This window comes from Camarhynchus parvulus, chromosome 1A (assembly GCF_901933205.1).
Source record: "Camarhynchus parvulus chromosome 1A, STF_HiC, whole genome shotgun sequence".
NCBI lineage: Eukaryota > Metazoa > Chordata > Aves > Passeriformes > Thraupidae > Camarhynchus > Camarhynchus parvulus.
In genome coordinates this window covers 19,766,822-19,785,213 of record NC_044586.1, presented here as the reverse complement: position 1 = coordinate 19,785,213, position 18,392 = coordinate 19,766,822, and the positions used below count along the sequence as shown (strand labels likewise).

The 18,392-nt window shown below is 42.8% G+C and overlaps 1 protein-coding gene across 2 annotated transcripts in view; it reads right to left on the bottom strand.

Moving 5' to 3' along the window:
- Positions 1-341: 341 nt before the first annotated feature.
- BTBD11 (BTB domain containing 11) overlaps positions 342-18,392 on the bottom strand; it is a 167,953-nt gene continuing 149,902 nt past the window's right edge. For both annotated transcript variants that reach the window (XM_030959343.1, XM_030959344.1), the window contains 6 exons: positions 14,446-14,551; positions 13,547-13,649; positions 11,704-11,785; positions 10,687-10,755; positions 7,652-7,765; positions 342-5,233 (listed from right to left, as the gene is read on the bottom strand). In XM_030959343.1, the coding sequence (XP_030815203.1) occupies positions 5,024-5,233; positions 7,652-7,765; positions 10,687-10,755; positions 11,704-11,785; positions 13,547-13,649; positions 14,446-14,551 (684 nt within the window). In that variant the 3' untranslated portion in view covers positions 342-5,023. The remainder of the gene's footprint in view (positions 5,234-7,651; positions 7,766-10,686; positions 10,756-11,703; positions 11,786-13,546; positions 13,650-14,445; positions 14,552-18,392) is intronic.

Genomic DNA, 18,392 nt, shown 5'->3' with positions numbered 1-18,392 from the left:
ATCTATGGGATTTCAGATATTATCTGAGGGGTATTTCAAGGCTAACATCCTACAAACAAGTTTATTAAATTTTAGGCTAAATCCTAGGCAGTTCTTTTAATTCTTATAAATCTCAACACCTCTGTGCCAGAGGATGAAAGCAACATCAGGCCCCTCATTTCTGTAAAGCACTTGCAGAGCCTCACATGAAAGACACTTTGCCAAACCAACTAACTTAAAGTCTTTGGCTTTAGGTAACTCTCGTTCAGCAAAAAAACCCAAACAAACAAAACTAAAACAAAACACCAAAACCACAACCAAAAACAAACAAACAAACAACCCCAAATCCAAGCCAGTGGCTTCAGAGGCAGCTTTAGTGAATGCAAGTTTCAGGTTGTCATCTTTCAGCAGCATTTTTAAGACAGAGCCAGCTCCTAAGGGACCCCTAATATGTGCAACTGACTTCAATTAGTTCTGCAGGATTCCAGCTTCTCCCAGGATTTAATCCATAGATAGAAGCACTAGGAATGGCTGTGTTTTCTAGGCTGGCCTAATCCTCATCTTGAGTACGTGAATGTGTTAACATTAAAAAACCCCACTTAAAGAGGGTCCTGCATGCCTGGATCCCCACAGACCTGGCAGCATTCCATGCCGTTTACAGAAGCCTCCTCTGATTTTAGGCAGGTACAGCTGGGAAGAAGAGATGCCCTTTCTTTTTCATCACTGCAGCACCTCAGAGCAGTTTATTTCAGTGCAGACAGACAACTTCCCTTTTTATTATTAACCTTTAAAGAGCAGCACATTTTGCTATGCCTTGAAACAAAACTAGAATTTAAGAAAGCCCCCAGCACATCACACAGTACAGCCCATCCAGGACTTGTGCAATGTTTGGTATGAAGCCAGTGGATATTCAGTGGAAAAAGGCTCAGTGTCCAAAGCAGCATGTGGAGGATTCAGCAAGCAGCTCTCATTAGTGCCAATAGGAGCCTGGCTACTGAACCTTCACACCTTTTTAGAGATGTTTCCTCTGTCTTTTTTATGAATCTACTCCAGAGCTGGAACCAAGCAGGCAGAAGTTTTAGCTGGGGAAAAAGCAGTCTTAGCCTTTAGAAAGCTGGCCCTGTTTCAGAACAGAGAGCATCTGGCCACCAGCTGTGTTTAGAGGACAGCAGGCCTAAGGAATAGATCAGGGGAAAATCAGAGAAACAAGTAGACAGTGCTGAAATGTGTAATGAAAAGAATGCCAGCCTTCCCCTGTGATGTCCAAAACCTTTGCCCTCCTACATTCCCCATCCTTTTCTCTTCCCAGCTCTTGAGCCAATTATTGGAAAATCAACTATTCAGGACAACACAGATACCACTTCTGGGCTTGGGAAGGAATCCAGCAGGGCTCTAGAGTAAAAAACCTGGGAAGTGTGGAGACTGGAAGCACGTGAAGCAAAGTGGGAATGTGAGGAAATTCTGGAAACTAAGGGACAACCGTGTAGGGATATAAGGAAAGATCTGCCAAGGACAGAATGCCTGTAAATCCTCAAATATTACAGCAGTAGATTAGTATAAAAATGACAGATGGAAAGCAACTTCATTCATTAGAGGCTGGAAAATTATGATTAAAAAAGAAAATCCTAAGTCTTTCTAAGGATGTTGTATGTTTTTGCGTTTTACCAAAACTGGAAGCAATATTTGGCCTCAAAATTTGTAAATGATTGCAACTCATACAAGACTAAAAGAAGAGAAAGCTTTTTATTTTCTAAGATGATAACATCATGTCTGAAAAAAAATGCTAATAAAATGCTCTGTTGGAAAGAGCCTTATCTGATAGGGATGGTATTCATGGGCACCCACTGAAACTCACACTGCTTTTTAGATTAAAGTGACAAGAGCCCTTCCCCCCAGCCCCAGATTAATGGAATGAAGAATCCATGCATGAAGCCACATATAATAAAGGTTGGAGATTATGAAACAGGCTAGAAGACACGATCAGAATTGCAATTGATCTTGATGAAGTGGGGAAATTGCCCTGATTAGAGCAGAACAAATTTAATAAGGAGAAATTGAAAGTGTTATACTTTGAAAGGTGTAGTAAACAAATGCATAAATAGAGATGGAATTCCTGGGAAGGCAGCAGTGAATCCCTAAGGAATTATAAAACAGACTAGATCAAAGTCAGACATGGGATGTTCTTGCAGAAAACATCTGGGGATATATTTTCTGATATGCTTTACATAAACCACAGCAACAGTTTCTCTGCTTTGCTTGCTAATGTATAAAACTCCTGCTGAAGTATGGAAATTTGGGGAAAATGGGAAGCCATGAGGGGAATGACAGAAAAAATCAGAAAACACTATCAAAGGAACTAAGAATGACTATAGAAGTGATGTAAAGAGGGTAATTCCTTTCATACATAGAATAACTTTCTTGCAAGATCATCTGTTTTCCTGTCAATCAGGACTCGAAGGAAAAGTGGCTTGACTTGCAATGAAGAAATTCTGAAGTCTCTTAGGAAAACCTTCTGATTATGAGAGTGGTGAAGATCATGGATCCCTGTGACTGGATTTTTGAAGAGCCTGCAAACTGCACATTGTCTGGCGTGGCTCAGCTGGACCTCACCCAGCCTCACATCAGGAGAGGCAGACTAAAATCACCATTTCCAAACTCTGGTTTGTGGATCCACAAAGGTTTGCTGGCTGCTTCCAGGAGAAATGAATGCTAGGTTTACACAGGCTGGCTTTTCTGCTGGCAAAAGTCCTGGGGACCACTGGTCAAAAAAGAATTCAAAGTTATGACTCTTTTTTCTTAAGGTTTCCTTCAGCTATACATCTGTGATGTTTGGATTATCAGCATTTCCAAGAGCAAAAGTTATTCCTGTATAAATCCTTAGCTGCAGTCCCTTCCTTTATTAGCTCAGGGTGCCCAAACAGGTGACCACCCCATGGACAGCCACCAAAGGCCCTATTAACCCCTTTATTGCTGAAAGAAATCTAGTGAACTTTACCACAGACACCCTCAACTCAGAAGAAGGACTAGCATGGAGTTATCAGTGTTTCCCTCCCATTTAATACAATTATTATTTTTTAAAAAACTTTGCTGTATTAAATCATGAGGCTACAGGCTAAGGCCTGCTCTTAGCTAGTTGTTTTTGTCATACAAGGATGGGTTTCCATGGATGAGAAGGCACACCAAGCAACAACAAGCACCTCTGTGTGTTGCTGTTGTATTAAATATGGTCTTGCTTCTCTATGATCACAACATTCACTCAGAAGTAGCCATTACTTAAAAGTCCCAGACAACATCTTGTGTGAACATCTACTATGCAGAAAACAAGATCTAATTGACTCACATGCAGTGTCTCTGCAACATTAGTGGCAGTTTAGACATTTTGTCATTTGTTGCAGAAACTGTAGAGGCTTTAGAAGACCAAGCACAAGGGAGGATTTATACCTCAGAGTCATGAAACAGCTTCCTACTGAGTTGATAGCTAAAAACTGTGTTCTCTGAGCACATCAAAAGCTGGAACATGGAAGGGCACCTGATGTAGATGCTTCAACAAAAGAGGTTAACATGCAAACTTCTAAACTTCTTAGAATGGCACGCTAGAAAATAAATATATTAATGTCATTTTGCCATGGAGAAGGCAACATCTTTGCCTGCTTCTTACTGTGGTTTTCAGAGAGGGCATCCAGAATGCTGTGGCACATAGCAGATTTGTCTTGCTAACAATATGCTGCAAAATAAACAAAGCTGACATCTGACATTTAAATCACACCACCCCCACCCCACCCTACCCAAGCCCTGCATTGTAGATTACCTATACATTCTCAGGATACAGTGAGAAATCATTCTACAGTACATATTTAATTATAATTTTAAAAAGTCTAACTCAGACACAATCTCTGGCCAGTAGCAAAATATCCACACATCACTAAATTAAAGATCTGTTGTTATCTCTTCACTGCAACAAACAGAAATCAGCATCTCGAGAAGGAGCTCCAGGGGTATCATATTGCAGCCAATCACACCAGATAAAAAAATAAGCTAATTTCACAAATGAAGTTTGACAAGAAGTAACATTGCATTTGTCTTGGCAAAACGAAGCACGAACAGAACATTTCACAGGTACAGTTACCATGCAAAGGCATGTTGTTGAGTTTGTCATTGATTTCAACCCCAAATCACAAGTAGCATGCAGTTCTCCTGCCCCCCCAACTACTGTATTAGAGACAGTCTGGGTAATGTGCCTCTTTGGTGTAACCATAGCCTCTTAGGCAAGATTATACCACCCTAGGAAAGAATACAAGCAAAACTTGATCACATGTGTGTTTACACAATGTACATTTTACCATTTAAAAAACCAAAACATGTTACATAGATTCTCAAACACAACTCTGTTGAAAATGAAATTTTAAGCTTAAGAAATGGGTTTTAAACTACAAGGCCACCCCATTATTTTTATGAACAGTTTAAAAAGTTCCCACCCCTAAAAATCTGCCAGTATATTTCCTCAACTATAACAGTCTTACCCACTCTCTAATACAGCTGATCTTTGCTGGACAGCAGTAACAGCTCTTACATCTCTTAAATGCACAAGATAATGGACTCTGGGATAGATATAGTTCTTAACTGTATAACACTGGAACAAATCTGACTTAAATGATTAATTGGTCAATTCAGGTGTTCCCCAGCACTACTCTTCAGGCAGGGACTTCTGCAGTTCACTGATGTGAGTTCTGGCTTTTGTTGGCATCAAGCTCCATGAACAGGCTTGTGTTCAGAATGTGAGTACAAGGGCAATTCACTGGATACTCTGGTACCCAGCTTGCTCAAAACCAGGGAGGAACTTTGTTTTCTGTATTCTCTCATCCAGGCGGGGACACAGCCCCAGTGCAGCACCTTTGGCTGAAACAGAACTGTTGGGATGCAACGCAGAATTTTTTACATTTTCTTTTTTTGTAGTCATTTAAGCAATTGCAACAGGTTTGAGCAACTGCAACAGAAGACTTAACTTGCAGGGTCTTTGATTAGAGGGTTACCATCTTCCTCAGCTTTACACAATGGAGCCCTTTGAAGAAGACAAATGAATTGACTGAATCCTTGTGGCCAACGTCCTCTGTAAGTCCTCTAGTACATTCTGACCAGATGTTTCTCCATTCTTGTCATACAACAACTGTTTGAAAGCTTCATTTTCAATGAGGACCATCATGTTCTTTAGAAAGTAGCCTTCACAATAGGCAGATAGTTCTGTGACGCCGAGGAACTACAAGAAGTGAAATTAGAGAAAGATAACCATTCTGATAAAACCCAGGCAGCAAATACAGTGCGTAAGAGCTGCACACAAACAAATACACAAGCTAAGCCTTTTAGACAAGCACAGTCTAAAATGTGCTTACTTACAGATATAAATGCATGGAGAGGAAGGAGTTAATAAAACAGTATTTTATGCTGATGATTCTCATAATAATTCCATGTTAAAAGACCCTGGCTGTTGGGGAAACAAAATTCCACAGGCTGAAGCTTTGCTCCCTTGGAAGCTGATGGAAGTTTTACCACAGAGTTTACCAGACCCATGATTTCATGCTAGAAGTTACACCCTAAAACTATAGGTTTGGGCAAACATTACAGACCATGTTTCAAGAATGCTGTCCTTAGCAAGGATGGGATATATGATTGCAGAAAGCTGTCAGGCAAAATATGCTTTGAGGAGAAATGGAAATAATCAGCCATTAAAAAAAATCTCCCCAGGGCAGAGGTGGGCTTCCCAGTATTGGACACTTTAAGATTCAGCTGGGCAGGGTGCAGGGCCATCTTGTCTAGACCGTATTTTTACAAAGACAAGTTGGACCAGATGATCCTTGAAGTACCTTCCAAGCTGGAATTCCACAGTTCTATGAAAGCAATTTTAAAAATGGAATGCCCATAGGGATATTAATGATATCAGTACTCTCCAGTCAGCATTTGTTTGTAAATATGACCAAATTCACATTACAGAATCACAGAATATGTTGAGTTGGAAGGGACCCACAAGGGTCACTGAGTTCAACTCCTGGGCCTGCAAGGGACCATCCACCAAACTGTATCTGTCTCTCAATCTTGATGACAAAGGCTGTGCTCCACTTGTCTCTGGGCCAACCCGCTCACACATCCCCCTCTGGAAAGGTTGGGGAGGTCCTGCAGGTGCAGATGAACTTGCAAAGCAGCAAGGTCAAGAAAGATGTCCCTGACCATGGCTCTAACTAGATAATCTTTAAGGGTCCCTTCCAACACAACTAATTCCAGAAGTCAAAGATTCAGGCACAGCCAGGTTGGCTGTTGCTGCAGTGCCCTACTCACAGCACTGCCAACATGACTCTGGCTGTAAAACCCACCCAGGTACCCCATTTCCACTGCTTCCACTGGGAGGCCAGGCACAAATAACTTGCAGGTTGGGGCTCTTACAGGCAAACCAGGAGCTGGATTTAGCCACTGGGTTTGTTAAGTCCCAGAATGTAAGAATTTTCTTCAATGAGGATGTAAATTAACAGCCCCATTTCACAATTCAAAGAAAACATGATTTTAAAGCAAAATTATTGTTTTTGCTGACAGCAATACAAATTGAGAAGTTTGCACGTGAGCTACAAGACAAATCAAATATTTTTCAAATGATTCCTGCACTGTAATTTTTTTCCTCTTACATTAAATGGACCTACAGATACACCTCATTGCTTATTTTTATAGGTGGATCTTTGTGCTTTGTGCTATTTCAAACACTGATTGCATGTTATCTGTCCACGAAGACCCAGCATTACTATTCTCTGTAGGAAATACCTGATGATGGCAACGGAGGTCAGATCTCCAGGGGTTTGGAGCAATCTGCAGGATTACTCTGTTCAATCAAACCTCCATGTCACAATGCATCAGTTTTATCTTTTTTATAGACCATGCAAGTTAGACAAAAAATCTCTTAAGAAATGCAAGAAGAATATTTCACTGCACTTATTTGTGTACCATTTCCATCTTCCAAGTGAAAATCTAACTACTCCACATGAGGAGGGAAAAAACTGAAACTAATCAATGTGGTAACCACCTCCACCAATGCGTGAAAATAGGTTTTCTAGGACAAGAAATGCCATGCTTTTGTGTCTAATGACTTAGGCAACCTCACAAGCTAAGTATATAATTTGATTCCAATAAGAAACTCTCCAAGACATAAAATTCTCATTACCATCCTTGCAGGGCTCTGAGCCATTGCACTTACACAACATGGCATTTTTATATATTGATAAAGTGTCACCAGCATTGAGTGTATCACCCCACTGGGCTTCAGGCAGGAAGAAACAGGTAATGGAAATGGGAAAATGCATCTTGGAAGGTGAAAGCAGAGATGCCTACTTCACTTAGTGATTCCTGTAGAATCAGCTCACCAGTTTGTGCTGCCCATGAATAAGGGATAGATCTCCCACACAGTGGTACAGCTAAGAAGCTGCCACCTTGGACTTAGACTAACTAATTTTGGATTGTCCTATACCAGGTACCAATTTATCAGTCAGTCTCAGTAAATGAATGACAAATCTTAAACATGCAGCAAATGTACTAAGCATATGAGATATACATATATATATATAACTACTTATTACAAAACTGACCTACAAGAATGACAGCAGACACACAACATGCAAGCATATGCAGTTATTTTTACCTTGGCATGATTATAAATATCCACACAGTTTTCTGTATTAATGCTTTTTGCACAAATGATCTCACAGTGTCGTTGTAAAGCTTCAAGCTGGAAAAATTTAGCAGCGGAGAGAAGCTAAAAAAAAAAAACAAAAGGCATGGAAAAAAGAGTCAAAAACTGCTGAGTGATACAGAATCAGAGCTTGCTTCTTTACTGTTTCATTATACTTTTTTCTCTGCCCCTTCTTCAGTTAGCATGAAAGTACTGACAAAAAGTCAGAATGAGAAGATTGCTTGGTTGTTTTAACCCTCTGCAGTCTCTTCTAAATCACACAATGGGAATCTATACACAGAGGGACCACCAAAGGCTGCTCAGGTCCACATGCTGACTTTGGAATGGGACAAGGACAAAAAGGAAACAGCGGTTTGAAGAATATTTTGTCACTTTGCAAACTTGACTGCAATAAAAGACCTGCAAATACATCCCCAAAACTGAAAGTCCTGGTTCAACTATTCCCCAAGATCTTATAGAAACAGAGCACCTGGGCTGGATGTGAGGAAGTCAGCAGAAAGGTCAGGATCAAGTGTACAAAGGAATTCAAACCAAACGATGATGACCGTCCTGGGCAGTCTTAATCTAGAGAGACAATAAACTTCAAACCTGCCACCTCAGCAGGCTCAAGGGAGTGGAATCAGATCTCCATATGCTCCTTGTCCTAGCCTGTGAGCAGCTGTCAGGGGATGTCCACGCCAGGAGCACTGAAACACTGTCTGAGGTCCACGTTATTCCAAGGAACAAGTGCACAGAGGTGGGAACCAGCTTTGTGAGGCAATAGCCAGCATCTGTGTGAGTGTCATGTGTCGGTCACTGCTCTACCACAGCTCTTCTGACACCAGCAATGACCTCCCTCTTTGGGCCCGCATCTCCCCTGTGGCTACACTGCCTATCCCGGCACTGCCTTGGCATCTCTGCATGCCTATGGGGTGAAAATGGCTTGAATTTTGAGTACTTCAACTGATTTCAGCAGTGTTAGTATTTCCTCTATTGCCCTTTTTCTGTCATTTTACAAGAATGTAATTTAATTTTCTGGCTCTCCATGGTAGGTCATTGTCTCTGGCTCTCTGCTCTGCCTTCGAAAGCAGGTTGGAGTTCTTCATTGCTTGACGCCTTGCTGTAACCCAGCCAGACCTCAGATCAAGCTGTTCACGTGTTTAAATAGCACTTACTCAGCTATTCAGACTTCTACACAGCCCTTATTATTTGGGACTCATAACAAAAAGCTAACCTCTGCATCCCAAAGGGGCTCTCATGCTGCACTGGGGAACAAACAAAACCCTGAAACTTCCATGACATTATTCTGACTTCTCCTATGCAGTCTGCTCAAGATCTACTTTAATTCCATAAATAAATCCAAGTGCTGGAAATCTGCAGTGCTGATGTGACAGCAGCCAGCTGGCCCCAATTATGAATTGCAGCAAAGATTTCTGTGGAGTATTTCTGGCGCTTCTTGTTATCATATGTGTAATAAGGCAAGTTACTAAATGCAGTTTTGAAAGATAAAGCCAAATCCTATTCCAGTTGCCTCTGTGGCTCAAGCAGTCACGTGCTGGTTTGTAATTACTTTAAACTGTGAGGAACCATGGCCAGATCTGTTATCAAGAGATCAATCAATCAGTCATACATTCTGGAGTCTCAGAAATTTTGAGATGTCACAAAAGTAGAGCAAGCTGCCAGCTGAAATGCAGCACAAGCTTTTTAACAGCCTAGATGATAACACACACATCTCTATAAAGCCACAGCACTGCCTAGTCTAAAATTCTCTATTTCAGAAAAGCTTAGAAATTCAGGAAGTCTTTCAAAACTTGGAGAGAAACAGAGAATTAGGGAACTTCTCCTATACAGCTCAAAAAAATGATGTGGATATGGCTCACTTAAAAATCCACCGCCTGCACTAGAGAGGGGTAATCTCAGTCCTGATCAGTTCCATCCTCTGGCTGCCAGACTGTAGAGTTATAGGGACAGAATAACGCAGGCAACAGCAACAGGACACGAGGAAAAGGAAAGCAGCTGCACCAGGGGAAGTGCAGACTGGCCATAAGGAACAGGTTCTCCCCTGAGAGGGTGGTCAGTCATTGAACAAGTTCCCCAGGGAAGTGCTCATGGCACCAAGCCTGCCAGAGTTCATGGCACATCTGCACAACACTCTGAGTGATGTGGTTTAGCTTTACATAGCGCTGCAAGGAGCAGGGAGTTGGACTTGATGGTCCTTATGGGTCTCTTCCAACTTGAGATATTCTGTGATCCTGGTGGCAGACACTGATGATTACCAGCTGTTTAAGTAGCTCTGAATTCAGTATTTACTGACCTGCACTCTTTTTGGCTGCCTGAAAACTCCCTGAATGACTATCAAGAACTTGCTCAATATATCTTAATTCTGTATAGCTGGAGTGGTTTTGTTGATCATAGCTGACAACGATGGCACACAGTATTTGGAAGGGGATTACTTAACATCCATAAGGTTGTCGTTGCGTGGCCGGTGGCTGTGTGAAGGTTCAGTCAGCTCCAGCTGGCTTGGTTTGGCTTTTGCAAAAGGCCTCAACAGCACCTGGGCGTTTTACATCCAGCGAGAAAGGGGCAAAGAAGTCTCTCTATCTCAGGGAGCAGATTATGGTTTTATTCATAAAATTTGAGAGTCACATGTTTGAAATTGAACTGAACTGTGTGTGTCTCCAGTGGACTTCTCTCATGGTTAAAGCCCAGCACGTGCCCAAGACCTCTCCCATGTGACAAACCAAATTGGATGTTCTTAATGCTGCTGAGATAGGGAGGATGGAACACTAAGTCACTGGAAATTGGTTCCAGCTTTGCCTCTAAGTAGGTATTTGCAAAGTCTCCCAGTCTCCTGCAGGACTGCAGAGAGCCTGGGCACTCCAGGTGAGGCACTGCTGGCTCTTACAGGAGTGCTCATGTCTTGCCCAATGGCCACATGCCCTCGGGTGAATGGCACACAGATCAGTCAGCATCGCTCCCACTGCAATTAAATAAATGTCTCTTACCTCCATAATTTCATTATTTTTAATCAGGAGTGACTCTGCACCACCATAATAAAGATACTGCATAACCAGCTGTAAGAAAACAAAGGGAGTGTTTATAAAAACCAATCCAAGACATAGAGGAACAGGGGACAATGCAGGCAATACCCGAGGTTCTCCTAACACCACCACGGATTGGTAGATAAAAATGGCTCAAGCCTCCTGATTTCAAAGATATACTTGGTTATTCTCTCACTCCGCAAAGTTCAGTGTTTCCTTCTCACAGGTAGTCTAATGTCTCAAACCTCACCCTCAAATTGTCTGGATTTCCTGGTAAGTTCCAAACAGTTTGCAGGAAACTGATTAACTCATTTTGAACTTTCAGTGTATTTCCCAGTCTGTTAAGTACATCACTGATTCAGGCAAACACAGCATATACAATGGCGATTCCCTTATCCCTTCCCTGGCAAAGGCCACCTTCATCCAGCTGTGTGTGGGCATGCATGGAAGGTAAGAAAGAGAAGGAGGCTTTGCACTGTAATACAGGGCAGCTAAGATCCCTCTGTGGGGAGCCCAGTTATTGTGGGCAGCTGGGATTTATGTGCAGCAGTAGCAGTCAATACATGGAGCTGCCTGAGCTCCAGCTCAAAGCAAGGGAAGCACATCCATGCTACAGGTACAGAGAGCAAGCTCTGCCTTTTCATGCCACTAAATTGATTGGAGAGCACTGCTAAGGAAGGGAATGAAGTGTGTCTCTTCCAAACCTGTCCATTAAATACAGAAAGAGCCAACTACAGAAAGAAATGCCTTATGCTGACAGGCAGTGCTTTGTGTGCACAGCCCATGTCAGTGAAATGCTTGTTGCTGTATCTGCTGAGGCACATTTGTAATCAATAGAACTCTGCAGTGCTTGAACAGAGATGAAGCCTGTGCTTGTGAAACCACTGCTCTGGTTTGTCAAATACATAAGTACTAATTTGGACAGGGCATGCATGGTGCTCCTCTTACAAGTTCCATTCAAATTCAGTGTGGGGACTGTACCTGAAAGATGGGGTACTTCACATAGTTGATCTCAATACAAGTACTATCAGATGAGGGCTTGCTAGACAGCAATGCTTTAAACCTAAATAAAAAAGAGCAAAACTGAAATACCAGCCCAATTATCTCTGTGGAAAAATGCAGTAAAAACAGTACAGAAGTGCAATGGAATAACAGCATCAATTCTTGCAAAACCAGTATATTGAAATGAACGTATTTGTCACCAAAAAGCATCCAGATTTAGACACTAACATAAAGTTCAAACCAAAAGGAAGAAGCTTCTGTCTGTAAGATTTCAATTAGAAATTTCTGAAAAATACATATAAAATAGAGTAAAATGTACATCTGAAACTCAGATTCTGTAATGACACATATTACAGAACCGTTTTTTGTTTTTCTTGAAGGCAACATGATCTTATATGAAGATCTGCAACATTTAAAACCTGAATGTTTTCCTTTTTTGAGTGCGATAGATTTTGGCTTATGTCCATTACGCTGGTTTAAAAAATCTTTTGGAACAAAACAAAAAAAGACACTGAGACTTTTAATGCTCCCATGCATGCTCAGTATAACTGTGTGAGAAGAGGCATGAGAGAAACTGGATAGGTTACTGTTCTCTGATTATCATAACCTGAAATTCAGACACAAGTTTCAGGACAAAAAGCTCACATATTTTTAGTTAATTATTGCAAACTTATGTGAGATATATACATATGTAACAATCTACTTCTCAAACCCAGGTATTCCCATTGATCAGAAGGTGAAAATGGGAAATTTATTGCCAGAAACACCTGCCCTTGTACCTTCTCTCTTTGTTAATTCATCTGACCTTCCAGCAGTAGTTCAGAGCTCAGCTTATCTATCAAGACCAGCATTTGCTGGATGGTAACCTTTCCCTCATCATGACTGCATCTTGTTAATTAAAATACAGATAACAATTTACTTGCTTTCACTAGTGTCAAACTCTATTATGAACGCAATTTACTAGGCTTAAAGCTGGAGTTTGGAACGTATTTGTACATTACCAAGAAGCTCTAAACACCAATATCCATTTCTTAGTTGAGGGCACGGTCAGCTACTGCAGTTACTTCATTCAAATCTCTCTACTCTGTGATGTGGGTTGGCAGCTCAACTAGCATCAATTCCCATATTGCTTAAATCATCCAAACTCAGAGCTCTGTCCTTCCCACATCTCAAAATAAGCTGTTTTGGTGGGCCAGCAAGATTTGTTTAAAGGTACACCTTGAATTTTACAGCTGCACACAAATAATGTTCGTGAGCAACTCTTGGGTTTGGTTAAGCTGGGAAACTCACATTCAGCCTTCTGAGCACAGGAAACCAACTATAAATACTGCCTTTGGATACAGTATGGTATGTTTCACAGCTATTTAATTTCATTTAAAAGTTGTCGAATGCTGTCAAGAATTGTGTGATAGTAGCTTGTTTTTCCTGGAGACTGCTGAAACTGATGCAAGGCAGGATTTAACTCCTCACAAGAATTTACCACTCAGTAAATTATTAATAATCAAAGTATCATGCCTCCTGTATGGTTGAGAACTGAGTGCAGTAATGAGCACCATGCCAATGTGCCTCAGTGCAACAAAGTCAGATACATGGCCAGAAGCATGGATCATTCACTGGATGAAAATCTATTGACAGGAGCACTTGTTAAATATCTGGCAGATCAACCAGAAACAAGCTGTGGGGATGTTCTGATTAAGAAAAACTTGAAGATTGGGCCATTAGCCTTTAAAGAACTGGGACAGCAAAACAAACAAACCAACCCCACAAACCCATAAATCAAATTATATTTTTGTTAAAAACCAGAGATGTGTCTCTATTTTACCTTGGTGATGCAGTAAATAGCAACACTCGATGTGCATAAAATGGTCTTCCTTCCACCAGAAATGTGACATCTGACATCTCTTTATTGTTAAGAAAATGTGGATCTAGAATCACAAAAAGAAGGAAACAAAAAAGTCAATAACTTTAATTTGGAAGAGGTCTGAAACATACTGAATATTTCCCTGTTTTGATAAAAGAAAGCAATAGAATAGAAGGATATTGTTTTTAGTGAGTAAAGCCCATAAAGCTATTTTGGACAGCCTGAGACAACCACACTGAGTTCAGACAAAGGGAATTCACAGCTCTGAAGTCTGTGATGACCTTTGCTGAAAAAGCAGTCAGCCGTCCCTGCCGTGTGACACTGGCACAGCCTCCAGCTCTGCTGCCCAGAGCAAACTGCAGCTCAGCAGATCCTGGGGGGCCCTCTGCTCATTTATACTCTATTAGGCCACTCCCTGTGTGAGGAAGTCTTTGTCAAGGGAAAGAGGGTCCTGGAAAATTGATTGGCTCTTCTCACAGCCCCATGAAAACATCCTGGGCTCTGCTGACCAAGCTGGGAGGGCTGTGCTGGTGCAGCATCACCTGCAGCCAGCCAGGGTGGTTTGAGATCCAGACAGACACCTTGCTCCAGGGCCAAGGCTTGGATCCCAGCCTAATCAGCAACACAGACAAATCTCTGCAGATTTACGGCCCCACTCCAGTGCACCTGATGACCCTCCTGATGTCAGTGGGAGTTTTAGGCCACGTTTAGTTTGGGGCCCTTCCTTTCTCTAATTCTGTCTTTCAAATTTTCTGACTTTGAGATTTTTCTGACTTGCACCCTGCTCAGGCACCTGGCCAGCCACAGCCTTCCCACAGCTCTCCCTGGAGAGCCGACGAGGATCTTGCAGTGACTCTTACCCAGGCGGGAGGTCTGCTTGCGCTTAATCTCCACGAGCTTTGGAATTGGGTAGGGTCCATAGCAATGAGTGAAAATGACAGAGAGCTGCTGGCTGATCACCTCGTTCTACACAAAAGAAAACAAATACACAAAACATAAGATCAGTATGCAAAGGACATGTTACATTGTTCTCCACAGGCACCTGTTTTAAGATGAAAAGTGTGACTGTTGAAGCTTTATTAAAATAAGAGCTTACAATTATTAGCATTTGTTAGAAACTGCAGTTCTCATTTACTTGATTGCTGTGTCTCCTGTACAAATAAATTTAAATTAAGAAGTGTTCTCCTTGGATGACAAGTCTTTGCCTACAAAATGCCATAGCCCAGTCCCCTCTGCAAAAACAAAGTTCCTTTACAACAGTGAGTTCAATTTATTTGCAGACTTACTGTACTGGAAAATGATTTTTTTTTTGCTTTTTAGAAAATAGTCACTGATCATGTCTTAGAAAACCCGAGCTACAGACAGATGTAGCTGCACAGCCTGCACACATTTGGAAGTGCAGCAGTCTCACACACAGATCCCTCCTCTACAGAGTGACTGAGGCACCAGAGCCAGCCACTCATTTAATCCCAAATGTTTCTTTATGGGCTCTTATACCTCTGGCACCAGTGTGGGCACCACTGTGCTGTGGAAGCCAAACCCTCACAGAACCAGGTCTGGTTCCTCGCCTTTACCCTTTTCTGCCCCAACTTTGGGGGCAAGGCACCCATAGGATGCTTTCCTAAGCACCTTGAATATTTGTATGCCTAAGATGCAAGGGTAGTGAAATGTATTTAATGCTTAACTACCTAAGTGCCAGACAAAAGCAGGATTTAAAAGCTTTGGCAAATTTTATCCCACACTTTGCTGATAATCGGAGCAAGTCTAGACAAGTTCAGGAGCGCCACACTGCTAATTCATGGTGACATCTTTTAACTACCCTGTTGGCTGGTGAGCCTCTCCACACCATGAAACTGTGAAATGGCAAGACACTTAGACATAAGAGGGTCAAATGCCAAGGAAATAAGCAGGTGAGGGGCAAAACAAAAATCATAGTATAAAAATTTGAGGAATATAGTTGTTATAGTAAAAATATCTCCAGGCTTTAGAAGCAGAAATGGAAGCTTTCCTTGCTCTGAGCACATTTCAGAAGTCCTCCTTAAATCCCACGAGTGACAGGAGGAGTGGCAGAGATGCTGTAATGACTCTCTAATTGAATCTAATCAAACAGGGTGGGAAAGGGTAGAGCTGTTCCCTCACAGGCACATGCTGATGTCAAAGGAAATTACACGCACTCGCCGCAGGCAGGAGTTGGCTTCTATTACTACGTCAGATGTAGCACTGAAAGAAACTCTAAGATAAGAGAAACTCTCATACTGAGAGACACCATTTAGCAGGCACAGGGCCCAGCCCTCAGAGAGGGGCTCACTGCTGTGGCTCCGAGACAAGAAGGGCGTCTCACCCCAGGAGCATCTCACTGTTCCGTATCCTCCTGTCGGAGCTCTCACAAAGGGAGTGAATCACAGGCTAAAGAGAAAAGGAAGATTTAAGGCCAGATTTCAAGAAGGAAGTGACTCAGCTGCTGGGAGGGTTGGGAGGGGAAGCTTTAGACAGACAGGGCAGAAAGAGCAATTTCTTCTCTGCTTGGAAGGGCTGTGCCAAAGCGCCAGGGCCGACTGAGTCAGGCAGGGAGGAGTGTGTCCAGAGGAATGCTGATTACTAGCAGGGCAGCTCCCAGCTGGATCTGGCAGATGCTAGAAGTCAGAAAATACAACAGAAGATGGGGACAATTCCATGGTTAGAGTGGAGGGAAGCTTCTGGGGAGGAGAAACAATGCCCACCTTTACCTGCAATGAATAAAAGCAAAGTGCACTGAAGAGGAGAGCTCCTGGCAGCCCCCTCTCCAATCTGCTGGGGTGCACAGGTCCTGTCTGTGTCACTGAGGTTTTCATGGGTTCCATGAACTCACCACTCCCAGCCACAGATGTGCCCATGCAAGAGCTTCTTAAAAACACACACATGCATCAATAAAGACAATGAATCTCCTCCTTCCAGGGTGTCTGGGAATGTGCTGATGGAAAATCTGGGTATTGGCTTTGCAGTGCCTTGTTAGGAGCTGGAGGTCCCACTCACCAGACCAAACCACAGCACACAGACCAGGACATCCAGCTGCACTGAGACCAGAAAAGGACAGGCCAAACTCAGCCACCCAACTGGGAGAAGGGGAAGTCCAACTAGTAAGTCCAACCAACATAAAGAACCAGTCATGCCTGCAGGCAATCCCACGGGAGCCTGCCTACACGGGCAAGGGGCTGCCAGCTCCCTGGGTCACCAGCTCTGTGATGTGCAGATACAAGCCCATTACAAAACCACTTTGCCCACAAGCCCATGAAAACAATGGTGTAAACTAAGCTCTAATTAGCTCAAAACGTGATATATCCACATCAGAGATGCTTAAAAACCCCAAGACATGGAACAGAGATGGGACAACGAAAAGAGACCTTAGGATGGACACATCAAAGAAAGAGGGCCGTCAGACAAGACAGTGGCTTCAGACTTCCCATGCAGAACACTGACCTCATTTGGCAGAGAGGAGGCTGGAGAACCTTGGTTTCTACTGGTAACATTAAATACTTACATCTCATACCATCCAAAGACCAAAAAATGTGCTCAGCAAGAGCTGAAGCATGTGCTTATTTAGAGTCATTGCTAACAAACAGCAGCAAGGGAGAGGATTGGTAAAGTATTACAGCACACCAAGTTTTCTCCCCACACCCCCAGCACGTAGCCAAGCTCACAGGATTGTGGCACAGGATCTGCTCCCCACACTGCCTCTGCTGACTTTTACCAATAAACCAGGCAGAAATAGGAGAGGGAAAATGAATACTTCATCTGTAGCTGGATGGCTGGGGAAAAAAATGGCTTTTTTGAGCCAAATCCTGCTCTTGGAGGACTTGGGCTGCCTGTGAAGTGTCTGGGAACAACTGAGAAGCCCATGACCTGGGGCACAAGCATTCCTCCTGCAAACAGGACACGTTCAGCCTATTCAACCTTCACCTTCACACAGTGCCCACCACTCAGGTACCCACACTGAGATGCTCAGAAGCTCCCACTTAAGCACCAAGATGGATAATTCTTCCCTGTTTATCCTTTCATCCTATCAACCTGTGAAAGCCCAGCTGTAAGAGCTCACTGCAGCAGTTGTGGGCAGCAAGATTAACACTGGAGGAGCAAACCAAAGTTTGTTTTCTTGCTACAGTTTGATGTTGGAACACATTGTGCCAGGATGTGTGAGACTAGCACCTGGAGAGAGGCCAGCCTCCCTTCAGACACGGGCGTTCATTTGCACTCCAAGGGAGCCGACGCACATCTTCTCCTGTGGGAGGGGGAAGAATGCTTGGCACAGGACATAATAAAAATATTTACCTGGCCATGGGATAGTTTACAGATAGGAAAGAGGGAACAGGGAACAACAGCGAGTCTTCTGAGGGAGATGGTGCTTCCAGCAGAGAGCTGGTTGGTGAGCAAGCAACTTTGCTTTGTAGATACAAGCAGTCCCCTGACTTGAAAGCATTCTTCAGCAGAGATCTAAAGGAATTCCCCAGTCCTGCTGAATGCACTTGAACTGTGAGGGGAATTTATAAATTCTTTTGAAGCAAAGCTGGAGGCTTTCAAGTTGTTGGACCAGAGATGCCTTGTTGATTGATCTGAGAAGAGGTGAAGACCTGGGTGGGAAGGGCAGGGATGTTTTTTCCTGAATGTCCCTCTGACAAAGGTCTGTGGCAGGATTCATGGAAGTCTCCACCAGGCCTCAGCACATGCCCTGGGAGAGCTTCCTCCATTCCAGGTTACAGGGATCAATGCAGCATAGCTATTCTGGGATGTGTTCCTACAAGGTACTGGACACAACTAGGAAATACATAGCCAA